The following is a 14,419-nucleotide window of genomic DNA, read 5'->3' on the forward strand; positions in this document are numbered from 1 at the left end:
AAGAAACAACTGAATTGTTGTTGTATTCATGTTAAGTTTTTGTAAGTTTATTTTTTCTCAGTTTTTTTTAAAGCACATATCCAGCTAGCATAGTGGTGATTTTGTTTAAAAAAATATAGATAGCACAGACCCATAATACACTATTTTTTTGCAATTATTTTAATTTTTTTGAAAAAAAAAATGTACGGTCGTAGTGGACCGTGCCAATAGAAAGCTGTGAATTAGATGCACGACAGACGGTTGACCGCCGTACCAATAGTTAAAGAAAAGAGCGTCTCGTTGCCATAGTGTGCGCCACCAAGAGTTTTTTAGATTAGTTAGACGTATTGCAGGCGCTAAAAAATATTCATTCCAGAAACTTCTCTAAAAATGGCGATGCACATACCACGATCGGGACTTCAGCAAATGCTAAAAGATGGGGCAAAGGTATTTATTTTATAGAAATATTTTCAGTTTGACCGTAAATTATAAACACTGCTTCTCTATATTAACTATTTAGTACTACTAGGCATGAGAAGTACTGCTAAAAGTGACTCGAAACCTGAAGTACTTTACCCACGTGCAGGCGGGGAGGGAGTCGTTGTTTGCGGAGATAATTTCATATGCAGCAGGAATGGATTCGGCCGGCCGACTGTTCCTCTGCAACGATATGACGTTGCCAGGCTAGCTACACCTACAGTACACTTCGTGTGTGCGTAGGAAAAATAAGTACTGGGCCCAGGGCTGTGTGTCAATCATTTTAAAATGCACATGTATCATAATAGGCCTAGGTTTTGATTAAATTAAATATAGCCTAGGCCTACCTAGGCCTATTTAGTATTTTATAAATAAAAATCAAGTTTAAAAAGTAGGCCCCTTTCTCTCTCTCTCTGCCTGAGCTGGGCCTAACTAAAGCCAGGCCTACTACTACTACTAACTAGGCTAGTAGGTAGTATTAGAGCCCTGGGCCTGATCCTAACTAGCCTAATATGACAATATAAATCATTAAATTAAATCTAGGCCTAAATGAAATAAAAGTAAACATATTTGTCCTAATTGATTTTTCTTTTGTTCGGCACACATGTTTCAGAGATTACTTTCGGTTAAATGAATCTTGGTGACAGTTTGCAAGATTAGTTTGTTACCGACAAAGAATCTCATTCTATCTATGATTACTTTTAGCGTATGGTAATTTGCCTACTACTTGACTACAAATTATATAAAATTAAATAATTTTAAGATTTTTACTTGTGGTAACATTAACAAAGAATAAACATAAATTGTAAAATTGTAACTTTTAGTTATCAATGTATGAGTATTGTAAATAATAGTATCATTTGTTTCAAGAACCACTCATAGATCCATGGACAAGATAGATATCTACAAAATATATTTATTTTGTTTGCAGAATTATCAAGGCCTTGACGAAGCAGTGTACAGAAACATATCAGCATGCAAACAGCTTGCGGAAACCACAAGGTCAGCATTTGGTCCAAATGGCATGAACAAGATGGTCATCAACCATATAGAGAAGTTGTTTGTTACCAATGATGCAGCCACCATTATCAAAGAATTGGAGGTCAGTTGCTAAAGCTTATCCCCTCCACAATCCACTGTCTATGCTCTCACCAATACCCTCTGTCTACACTATCAAACTAGTTTGACAAAAAAGTGTGATGTGCCAAAATATGGTAGTGATATGATGTCATCATGTCCACATATGCGCACATTACAATAAGGTTTGTAAGTGTAGACAGAGCTTATAGTTAGAGTAGAATCAAGGGGACACTTTTTGTGAACTCACACCAATGTTTCCTCTCATGTAATGACCTCTCAGATAACATAAACATGGTGCGGTGGGCGATACAAATACACAAAAAAATAGTATTGATTGTTTGATTGCAACAGAATTCATTACTTTTTTAATAGGTTCAACATCCTGCAGCCAAGATGCTTGTGTTGGCCTCTCAACAAATGGAGCAGGAAATTGGAGATGGTACCAACCTAGTCCTCATACTAGCAGGAGCACTGTTGGAGAATGCTGAAGAACTACTTAGAATGGTATGTGTCATTTGTTACCTTGACTTGGCGATACTTCAGTATTCATTTATTCATGGTCAAACACAGTAAAATATATACATGGTTTGAAATTATTTTCGTTTGTTCAAAGTTAAAAATTCACATAAAAAATTAGTTAAAAAGATTAAAATTGGGTAAAATACTGATAAAACACATCGATTAAAATACATCGTTAAAAATACAAAATAAAACAAGATTGGTGTGTTTAAGGGTATAACATAACATAATCAACATTTTCATGTTTCATTGAATTGCCTCATTGCAGTAAGGAGAAACAAGTTTCTCATTCTCTTGGCCCTGACTTACTTTTACATTTCTGGTGTTGTCCATTTGGTGTATAAATAAATTGTATTAATTTTATTTTGCTAGGGTCTCTCGCCAACTGAAGTTATTGAAGGTTATGAACAGGCCTGTAAAAAGGCTCTTGAACTGCTACCAGGTGAGTTTCTTAAGTCATCGCTCTCCCCCTAAAATAATGGTACACCCCTTAAATGGGGCTGTGACCTTGCACTTCATTTCCTGGAAAAGTACAACCAAATTATAGATCCATTGGCACTATTCCTCTTCCCAGGATGGTAAGTTGAACACAAACAAAAGAATTTTAACCCCATTTTTGACAACCATCTTTACTTTATCTCGTAGAAAGATGGCTGTAAAAATGGGAACATAAAAATACAGATTCACATAAATTGAAAAAGACTACACTTACATAGTATCTTTGTCTTTGTAATCTGTGACATTCATTTTTCACAGTGTACTCACACAGTCTTTTGTAGCTTGTTGAAATTACTATGTTTCTGCTAAAATGTTTTGTTACAGACTAGATTTAACTAATACAGTTGTGTAATATATGGTGCATTGCTATCTTTTTTTTTAAAGTTGATCAAATATTCTATTATTAATTAGACTTAAGTTGTGCTACTGTCAAGGACCTGAAAGATAGAAATGAAGTATGGAAGGCCATCAGAACGTCGGTAATGAGTAAGCAGTATGGAAATGAAGACTTCTTCTCACAACTTGTTGCTGATGCTTGCAGTGAGTATTTTTTAGCTTATTTTAGTTTTTCAGGAATATTAACAATATTCGTATAATTTATATTTTTAAAGTTATCATTTTTATCTTAATTTTTTTTGTTTTCAGTATCTGTGATGAATAAGACAAAGACATTCAATGTAGATAATGTTAGAGTTGCTAAGATATTGGTGAGTTTAAGGCATTTAATCATTTTTAACCCAAAGTTACATGGTTTCAAGTTGTAGTAGGTTGCTAATTTGTCTATTGCCATTGTTGTACAGTGAGTGCTATGGTTTGTGTAAACCAATTTTATCAGGTAAATGTAAACATTTATTCTTGGTGAGGTTACTATTTATTTTTGTTACGCTACTAAAGACATGAATTTAGTTTTAATTGATTGGCATGTGATGTATTAGCAAAACCTTTGGTTTTATTCACATTTTTTATTTGGTATAGTAGACTGTGTACTGAGAACAATTTCTTATGTTTATGTTTGTTAATAGAAAAATATGTTTGTGTTTTCAGGGATCGGGTATGTTACAATCATCTGTCATTCAGGGTATGGTTTTCAAACGTAACGTTGAAGGCAACATAGTAAAGGCTGACGATGCAAAGATAGCCGTCTACTCATGTCCAATTGATATTGCACACACAGAAACTAAGGTAAGATGAACTTTGACCCAAGTTTAAAGAGATTGTAATTCAGGTAAATGATGAACTTTGACCCTAGTTTTAAAAGATTGTACTAAGAGAAAGATGAACTTTGACCCAGTTTTAAAAGATTGTACTAGGTGAAAGATGAACTTTGACCCCAGTTTATGAGATCGTACTAGGTGAAAGATGAATTTTGACCCCAGTTTGAAGAGATTGAACTTTAGGTAAAGATGAACTTTGACCCCAGTTTAAAGATTTTGTACTTTAGGTAAAGATGAACTTTGATCCCGGTTTAAAAAGATTGTGAATTTCAGTCAAAACATTTTTTATGTTTTTCATCTGCAGGGAACCGTTTTAATTAAAACGGCGAAAGAACTTAAAAATTACAGCAAAGGAGAAGAGAATAGTTTAGAAGAGGTAACAAATTTAAATATTATTTTGTATTATATAACTGTATTTAATAGTAATATTTAGTTAATATTTAAAATGAAAGGACTTAGAAACTGAGTGAAGTACTTCACAAAATATATCGGGAACAATTTTTTCAAAGAGAGAGGGCTCACTACTTGATATTTCGGCCTTATGTTAAAAGAATACAGAGGGCGTGCTATTTCAGCTCATATTCAAGAATAGGAACTCAGATTTTAATATAATAAGTTATTATGATGTCGCCAATGTATCAATTTTTGAAAAAAAAAAAAGCAAGTACTATACTTTTCTAAAATTCTATTTTGCCAGGTAATAATCTAATTATCATTTTTCTTTGACACAGCAAATTAAGGCTATTGCAGATACAGGTATAAAAGTAGTTGTAGCAGGAGGAAAGGTCGGTGACCTGGCTCTTCATTTCCTGGAAAAGTACAACCTAATGGCTGTAAGGCTGATGTCAAAGTGGGACTTGCGACGCCTGTGTAGATCCATTGGTGCCGTTCCTCTTCCCAGGATGGTAAGTTGAACACAAACAAAAGAAATTTTACCCCATTTTTGACAACCATCTTTACTTTATCTCGTAGAAAGATGGCTGTAAAAATGGGAACATCAAAATACAGATTCACATAAATTGAGAAAGACTATACTTATATGGTATCTTTGTCTGTGTGATCTGTGACATTCATTTCTTTGCTTACAAGAATTCACCACAGTGTATTTACTTGGTGTCTTTTGTAGCTTGTTTATTACTGTTACTAAACTTAAAATTTATTTGTTACAGACCGCACCCACCCCAGATGAAATGGGTCACTGCGACCATGTGCAGATTTCTGAGATAGGAGACACATCCGTTATTATTTTCAAACAAGGTATTGTATAATAATTAGACTTTATTTATCAGCCTACTAAATGGTCTTGATCAAAGACAGACCAGTATGAGATGGCACTGTTACCAAACTATTATGTTTTGATTCACTTGTCTCAATCATTACTTCTTGTAGACAAAGACGAGAATGCTGTTGCCACTGTGGTTCTTCGTGGATCTACAGATAATCTGATGGATGATCTTGAAAGAGCTATCGATGACGGCGTCAACACATTCAAAGCTTTTACAAAGGTAAGCATATTATTATTTATTGCCGGTCCGCCAGATAATCTGATGACTTTCCCGCCTTGGTTGCTTTGCTTATATCTCGGATTGCTTTTCTCCAGTCCTGTCTGTTTTCGGCTATTCTCCAAATCGTTTCTATATCTTTTATGCTATTGATCCTAGGTTAGCATGGCGCATTTAAAGCAATATTTTAGGCTCTTCACCTTTTTATTAGGCCCACAATCTTTACTCTTACAAAGGTAGATAGGTTATCATATGTTTATATGTCTAGTACTAACTAAGCCTATGACATAACCAGAGTGTCATCAGATACTTTTCCGGATTTGGTAATTATTATATAATCTTTATGACTTAATTCTCTACTTTTAAATTGTTCTTCTACAGAACAATAACTTAGTACCCGGAGCTGGAGCTGCCGAGATTGAACTTGCCAAGCAATTGACGTCGTACGGCGAGACCATACCAGGTCTAGCCCAGTACGCTGTCAAGAAGTTTGCCCAATCATTCGAGGCCATCCCCAGAGCGTTGGCGGATAACGCTGGTGTGAAGGCTACAGAAGTTCTGTCACAGTTATACGCTGCACATCAAGATGGACAGAAAAACATTGGCTTTGACATTGACGTGAGTATTAGTAGCTAAAGAATTATTGTGTTATGATTAAAAACTCAAACTTCTTATATTTTTTAAACAGTCATGAGGAATATAAACAGTGTAAGTAAATACACATGTTTGCTTTTATTTAAACCGAGTTCCATCCGAATGCTGAGATAGGCGATTACCCTTCGACAAATTTATACAAAGCTGACAAATTATAGGCTATGTATACCATATTCATGCAAAATGTCTTCACTTCTAGGCCGAAGGTGCTGGCGTGAAGGATGTTGTAGAAGCTGGTATATTAGACTCTTACCTGGCCAAGCACTGGGCAGTCAAGCTGGCTACAAATGCTGCAGTTACAGTGCTACGTGTAGACCAGGTATGTCATTTTCTCATCACCTCAATCTGACTCTTTATATAGAATGTAGATTATTATTTCCGTCAAAATGTTGACCGGTTATAAGGTCAATCGGGTGTGTTTCTTTCTATATTAGCAGGATTACCTGATTTTCAAAAGATTTTAAAGGATGGTTTCATAGCTGTATGGGAACATGTGATTCAATTTTTATATGCCTACATCAAATATCAAGCTGATCACCGCAATGAACAGTTTCACCATAGGAATTTCCATTGTAAAACCTTGTTTATTGATGTGTGGCATTGGCAGAAGTGTGTGCTCTCTGAGTGCCCTTCTAGTTATATTATTATACGATGTATATATTAATGAAATTGGATTCTGATAAAGTTTTGAAATTCTTTTCCCATATCACATTTCCTCCATAGCATAAATAATGTATGAAACAGTATTGTATTGTTTTATGATAAACAGTATGACCCAGTTCTCGTAATATCAATTATTTTGATTTGCAATTGTAGATTATAATGGCAAAGAGAGCTGGAGGGCCTAAGCCCCCACAGAAGCAAGGCAACTGGGACGACCAAGACTAGATATCAAATAAAGAATTGCAATTAGACATTTGGGATAGCTATGACAATCAACATTGTATACAGTTACTTAAATGCAGACTAGATTTGTCGAGACAGGTATCTTTGTGCTTGGGGCCAAATTAAAAACCAAAAATGCAGTTATAGTCTTACATCTTAAAGTTTGTGCTGTTTAATTTTCGAAATTGTTAATTTTTACCTCGCTTTTCAAAATGAAATTGTTTACATTTGAGGTTTGTAAGCTGATCGGAATGGAATACAGTACGTTGCTTAATTATTAGGAAAATATCGCTTGCTCTAAGCTTGCTGGATTTTTAGATGCGTCAGAAGAAATTAACGTCCCTGTAACAAAGTTGTTAAATCTGTTCTCTATGTTACGCATTGTCGACATGTATGTATTAATAGAGGCATTTGTTAATTTATTCATATGAGAGTATAAAATTAAAATGCAATTTTTAATTCTCCATACTGTACTGTATCTCCAAATATGGCATTATGTTCCAGTATCCTAAGCAAATTCCCTAGTAACACATGTATAACATGGTGCGTGTAAGCTGTGCTATTACTATTAACATTTTCATTTTATAACAATAACATTAACGCACATATTCATTTAGGTTAATCCCCTTGCCACTAGCTATCATCCCCCTCCTCTTCGTCTCTAATCAGGTTTTTCGTTTTATAAGACTTCTACTGGTAAAAAGATGAAATAATTGCGGGCACAGTTACAAACTGTGATTAATGTTAATTGTTAAAATTGTCTGACTAGTGCAGTGGTAGTAAGTAATAGAAATAATGTATTAATTGTGTGTTTTTGTAATGAGTTAAAAATAAAACCTCCTGGTTTTCCGACTGTTTGATAACATGATTGGTGGAAATGATAAAAATTCCATTTCAGCATTATTTATCAAATTTTTTTTCGTGCCAAATACTTGTAAAAAAATTTTTTCTAGTCATTTTCTGTCTTCCTTAAAATTAAATTGTATACAAGAGGTTTTAATGGAAGAGTTCCAATGACCGGAACCATTGTCCACAGTGGCCGGAGCCATTTTCCACAGTGGCCGGAAGAGTATGTACTTTTTCAGATATGTTAAAGACGCAGCACATCTTGTAGTCTTATCACTACAGTTTTCAATCCTGCTTCAGATATTTCTTCAACATCTATTGATTATAGATTTTTTTATTCAAATATGAATATTCATATAAATATGCATATGAATATTCATATGAATATTAGAATATCGCGGGTGCTTTTAAGTTATTTGTAAGCTCTTTACTTTTCTACTGTTTTTCGTATTATTTGAAAACTACATAAATGTGCAAAATAAAAAAAATATAAACTTGCGAATTTATGGCGTGTGCTTTGTTTTTTGAGTATTTGAAAAAGCAGTTATGACTTGAAATATTTTAGTATTGTACTGAAGTTTTTCGTTGTACAATACATCTGTACTATTTGATTAAATTTTTAGGCATTTTGGGGGTAATGCCCAGCTGAAATAAACATTAAATAATATACTTTGAAAACTGCATTTTCCCCTTTCTATCTATTATCACTTGACTACATTACAGATATTTCAACCAGTGATCCTTTATTTGCTACTATTAATTTTAATATTATTCAATTTAATATGATTGAATTCTTAATCAAACTTGAAGGCAAACGAAATCGAAATGTTTAATATTACTTGAATTCTTGTGTCTTGAGTTTCTGAATAATTGAATAATATACAATCAATATTGATCTAAGCTAGGAGAATCCCATAATTTAAGTATGAGCGCTTATCACAGACTTATTACATTATCAACTACAGCATACTGTCTAGAGAATTCTGACATTACATACATACTGTTTCACTTTAAAAAAACTTGCATAACAATACAGTAGAATGTTGAATTCGGGAGAGCGAGAAAGCCCGACTTGCATATGGTTTGTGTGCTTTTGCGACATCATTTTCCAGATAAATACATATTAAGGACAAGGTTGATATTTGACGATTTTTCGAAAAAAAGAAATCATTGGGATTTTTAAAAAATGGCCCTTTTATTTTCGACGAAACTGGTTACTATATCAAATTGTCATGCGCAGATGCACATAATGTGCATGCGCAACAATCCCTGTACAGGGAACTTTTCGAAAAATTATCAAATTTCGACCTTTTTTATTATTTGATATAACTGGTTATTATTAGATATATGTTCATATATGGCAATATTATTGCATAATAATTGAATTTTAAAAAGTCGATATTTTGGCCATTTAAAAAAAAATCCTTGACCTATAGTACAGGGAAATTTCCGAAAAATGACCGATTTTCGAAGCTTTTATTTTTTGACATAAATGGTTACTATTGCATAATAAACATGCGCAGAGTCGAATAATGGGTTCTGCACATGTCAATTGTGCTATCACAACCATATTTGACATAAATGGTTACTATAGCACAATTGACATGCGCAGAACCCATTATTCGACTCTGCGCATGTTTATTATGCTATAGTAACCGTTTATGTCAAAAGTGGTTACTGGTTACTATAGCATAATAAACATACGAAGAGGCGAGTATTGGGTTCTGCGTATGTCAATTGTGCTATAGTAACCAGTTTTGACATGAATGGTTACTATAGCATAATAAACATGCGCAGAGGCGACTAATGGGTTCTGCGCATGTTAATTGTGCTATAGTAACCAATTTTATGGAAAAATAAAAAGGTCGAAAATTTTCCATTTTTTTGAAAAAATTCCTGTACTATAGTACAGGGAAATTTCCGAAAAATGGCCGATTTTCGACCCTTTTATTTTTTGACATAAATGGTTACTATTGCATAATAAACATGCGCAGAGTCGAATAATGGGTTCTGCGCATGTCAATTGTGCCATAGTAACCAGTTTTGACATAAATGGTTACTATTGCATAATAAACATGCGCAGAGGCGACTAATGGCTTCTGCGCATGTTAATTGTGCTATAGTAACCAGTTTTATTGAAAAATAAAAAGGTCGAAAATTTGCCATTTTTTTGAAAAAAATTCCTGTACTATAGAACAGGGAAATTTCCGAAAAATAGCCGATTTTCGACCCTTTTATTTTTTGACATAAATGGTTACTATTGCATAATAAACATGCGCAGAGTCGAATAATGGGTTCTGCGCATGTCAATTGTGCCATAGTAACCAGTTTTGACATAAATGGTTACTATTGCATAATAAACATGCGCAGAGGCGACTAATGGCTTCTGCGCATGTTAATTGTGCTATAGTAACCAGTTTTATTGAAAAATAAAAAGGTCGAAAATTTGCCATTTTTTGTGAAAAAAATTCCTGTACTATAGAACAGGGAAATTTCCGAAAAATAGCCGATTTTCGACCCTTTTATTTTTTGACATAAATGGTTACTATTGCATAATAAACATGCGCAGAGTCGAATAATGGGTTCTGCGCATGTCAATTGTGCTATAGTAACCAGTTTTGACATAAATAGTTACTATAGCATAATAAACATGCGCAGAGGTGACTAATGGGTTCTGCGCATGTTAATTGTGCTACAGTAACCAGTTTTATCGAAAAATAAAAAGGTCGAAAATTTACCATTTTTTGGAAAAAATCCCTGTACTATAGTACAGGGAAATTTCCGAAAAATGCCCGATTTTCAACTCTTTTATTTTTTGACATAAATGGTTACTATTGCATAATAAACATGCGCAGAGTCGAATAATGGGTTCTGCGCATGTCAATTGTGCTATAGTAACCAGTTTTGACATAAATAGTTACTATAGCATAATAAACATGCGCAGAGGTGACTAATGGGTTCTGCGCATGTTAATTGTGCTACAGTAACCAGTTTTATCGAAAAATAAAAAGGTCGAAAATTTACCATTTTTTGGAAAAAATCCTGTACTATAGTACAGGGAAATTTCCGAAAAATGGCCGATTTTCAACTCTTTTATTTTTTGACATAAATGGTTACTATTGCATAATAAACATGCGCAGAGTCGAATAATGGGTTCTGCGCATGTCAATTGTGCTATAGTAACCAGTTTTGACATAAATGGTTACTATAGCATAATAAACATGCGCAGAGGCGACTAATGGGTTCTGCGCATGTTAATTGTGCTATAGTAACCAATTTTATGGAAAAATAAAAGGTCGAAAATTTTCCATTTTTTTGAAAAAATTCCTGTACTATAGTACAGGGAAATTTCCGAAAAATGGCCGATTTTCGACCCTTTTATTTTTTGACAAATGGTTACTATTGCATAATAAACATGCGCAGAGTCGAATAATTAGTTCTGCGCATGTCAATTGTTCCATAGTAACCAATTTTGACGTAAATGGTTACTATTGCATAATAAACATGCGCAGAGTCAAATAATGCGTTCTGCGCATGTTAATTGTGCTATAGTAATCAGTTTTATCGAAAAATAAAAAGGTCGAAAATTTGCCATTTTTTTTTAAAAATCCTGTACTATAGTACAGGAAAATTTCCAAAAAATGGCCGATTTTCGACCCTTTTATTTTTTGACATAAATGGTTACTATTGCATAATAAACATGCGCAGAGTCGAATAATGGGTTCTGCGCATGTCAATTGTGCCATAGTAACCAGTTTTGACATAAATGAGTACTATTGCATAATAAACATGCGCAGAGTCGAATAATGGGTTCTGCGCATGTCAATTGTGCTATAGTAACCAGTTTTATCGAAAAAAAAAAAAACTTTAGTTTTAAGTATTAATTTAAGAGGGAGAATATTCAATAATAATAGATGTACTATGATGGCCATTGAAAGACTGATTTGTGGACTTTGATATATTTTAGTATTACTTGTTTGGACTGTGTTATACTATGTGTTTACATATTTACTATTATATTTATGCCAACTTCATCACTGTCATCATCATCACAAATAAAATAAATAAAACATAGTCTCTCCGGGGTATTTAATTCTAAATATTCCAGAAATAAAATTAATACTCTAATAATAACTGAACAAGTTTAAGTGAGTATTGAATAAAATAATTATTGACAATTATTCGTAGGGCAGTACCAAATTATTTTATGTTTAAAACAACAACATTACACAGCTTGCTGTGCAATTAACACCATTGTTGTGCGCTTGAATGGGTTTCCTATGACATAATAGGTGTTAATATGTCAAGTGAGTGAGTCTTTAGCTTTCATGGCATTTGTAGTTGAGTGGTATTTTGATTTTTAAATTTCATATTTATAGTTAAGGTGTAGTAAGGTGTATCATTCCCTAAATAGCCCAAAAAGCTAAAAAAGTGATTTTTGAAAAATGTGTCGTTCTTTCAGACAGGGCAGTATAGTAGGCCTACAGGGACAATTTCGAAAAATGAACAAATTTCGACCTTTTTATTTTTTGATATAACTGGTTACTATGACTCTATAAGATGTTTATAACGCAATATATGTTCATATATGGCAATATTATTGCATAATAATTGAATTTAAAAAAGTCGATATTTTGGTCATTTAACAAAAAATCTCTGAACTTCTGAATGATAAAACGGCTGCCATTAGGCCTATAAACCATTCCAATCAGAATCAGAGAATTCGACGAGTCCTAAACTTCCATAACAACCAATCATCAGTATTCATGTTGTCAAATTAAGTGACGATTAACATCAGTAAGACAGCCGTCATGTGGTATGTAGGTCTAAATATTCAGTGGGCCAGGACATTTACGTAGTAGTACAGTACAGCGTAATTGCCTTCCATGCATTTATTGAAAACTACATGCCTCATGAGAGAAAAACGAAGGCATATTCGCAACTATTGGTATGCAGTTCTCAGAAATGTTTACTAGCTCAAATTAATCCCTTCTATATTTAAACTCGACCACATGTCGGAACAATGATATACTTGTCAGGTAATTGAAACAAAGATCATGTTTTGAACATACCTGTTTCATAGATTTAAAGCTATATTCGTAACTCAACAACGTTCATACAATATTTGTGGTAATAATACCAAAGCTAAAATGCCCCAAAACCACTAAAAATTGTGGGGGGGGGGGGCATGATCTGAGCAGGAAGTATAGTATTGGTGATCGTAGGATTGGAAATTCACATATCATAATTATACATTATCTTATAATCAAATTTTAGTTGGAAATAAAACACAATGAAAATGGGCATTTGATTGTGCAGCCTTTAGTTTTGTCAGCTACAGACGGATTATATTGGGACCAAGTTGGTTTAGGACCGAATTACTTTAGGGCCGATTTAGACTGAATGGGACCGAATTAGTTAGGTCCGCGTTGACTAAGGCTAAGTTAGTTTAGGTGAAAGTTGATTGGGACTGAATTAGTTAGGACCGCGCTGACTAAGGTCGGGTTAGTTTAGATGAGAGTTGACTGGGACTGAATTAGTTAGGACGGCGTTGACTAAGGCCGAGTTAGTTTAGATGAGAGTTGACCGGGACTGAATTGGTTAAGACAGCGTTGACTATTAAAGGCCGAGTTAGTTTAGGTGAGAGAGTTGACTGGAACTGAATTAGTTAGGACCGCGTTGATTAAGGCCGAGTTAGTTTAGGTGAGAGTTGACCGGAACTGAATTAGTTAGGACCGCGTTGACTAAGGCCGAGTTAGTTTAGGTGAGAGAGTTTAGGTGAGAGAGTTGACTGGAACTGAATTAGGTAGGACCGCGTCAACTTAGGTCGAGTTAGTTTAGGTGAGAGTTGACTGGGACTGAATTAAGTAGGACTGAGTTGACTAAGGCCGAGTTAGTTTAGGTGAGAGTTGACTGAAACTGAATTAGCTGGACTGGTTGGAATCTTATAATATTGTACTTTCATCATTACAATAACACAAGCCAATATCATCAACGTGTAACTGTTATTTCAGATTGAACACAAACAATATTTAGTTAGAGGTAGAAACTAAGATCTTAAGAGGAATGAAAGTGTCGCCGAACTGACAAGTCCTTAGGCCCTACAAAACGAGAAACGTCTCCTATCTTAATTACACCAACTTTATATTACGAAGCAAACATAACAGCCATCGGCTCTGATTACTTACATATTACGTCTCACATTGATTCATTCCAATTCATTAAACATCTTATTTACGGTATAATAATAATAATAATAATAATAATAATAATAAGATTTTTATAGCGCACATCACGGTGTATGATCTGATCATACTAGTTATGGACTAAGTGGGGTGATTGGAAGTGGGGGATTCCCCCTCATAATTACCCTCATTTCAACCAGCTAATAAAGCATGCTTTAATAAAATGGGTGTTGGTTATTTATAATTGTACGATCACATGATGACCGCCGTAGTTCATTTAATGCTACTGTAATAATGTATTATGTTTAGCTTCCTACAGTACACGATTGGGAGCCAACAAAGTGTTGCATTAATAGGACATCCTTTTATAAATAGGGGTTGGTCGTAGTGTTACAACATACTGCATCTCATTTATCCACTAATAGGGTTGGCCAAACGAGGTGTTCTGGTGCTGTATTTTAAAGTTTCGACAACATTTCATTACCCAGCTTCAAAATAGCCCCTGTATCAGGGGGATTACCACCTATCTGATAGGACAGTGATTAATTCACTATTGGTAATCCTTGGCCACATTGCCTAA

The 14,419-nt window shown here is 34.2% G+C and overlaps 1 protein-coding gene across 1 annotated transcript; it reads left to right on the forward strand.

The window, feature by feature from the left end:
• The first annotated feature begins 339 nt into the window (after window positions 1–339).
• LOC140054254 (T-complex protein 1 subunit theta-like) lies at window positions 340–7,671 on the forward strand. The gene is made up of 14 exons (XM_072099173.1): window positions 340–426; window positions 1,388–1,558; window positions 1,909–2,040; window positions 2,428–2,497; window positions 2,965–3,093; window positions 3,199–3,260; window positions 3,598–3,735; window positions 4,072–4,143; window positions 4,499–4,672; window positions 4,937–5,024; window positions 5,157–5,272; window positions 5,651–5,887; window positions 6,123–6,242; window positions 6,740–7,671. The coding sequence occupies exons 1-14, from the start codon at window positions 370–372 to the stop codon at window positions 6,809–6,811; spliced, it is 1,638 nt and encodes a 545-aa protein (XP_071955274.1). The 5' UTR covers window positions 340–369; the 3' UTR covers window positions 6,812–7,671.
• The last annotated feature ends 6,748 nt before the right edge of the window (window positions 7,672–14,419 follow it).

The sequence above is a fragment of the Antedon mediterranea genome, chromosome 7 (assembly GCF_964355755.1).
Source record: "Antedon mediterranea chromosome 7, ecAntMedi1.1, whole genome shotgun sequence".
Lineage (NCBI taxonomy): Eukaryota > Metazoa > Echinodermata > Crinoidea > Comatulida > Antedonidae > Antedon > Antedon mediterranea.

Excerpts from the sequence above, each read along its gene's own strand:
- LOC140054254 (XM_072099173.1), top strand. The coding sequence starts at position 370 with ATGGCGATGCACATACCACGATCGGGACTTCAGCAAATGCTAAAAGAT. Across the intron at positions 3,261-3,597 it reads TTAGAGTTGCTAAGATATTG|GGATCGGGTATGTTACAATC; the intron begins GTGAGTTTAAGG and ends TTGTGTTTTCAG. Across the intron at positions 5,888-6,122 it reads ACATTGGCTTTGACATTGAC|GCCGAAGGTGCTGGCGTGAA; the intron begins GTGAGTATTAGT and ends CTTCACTTCTAG.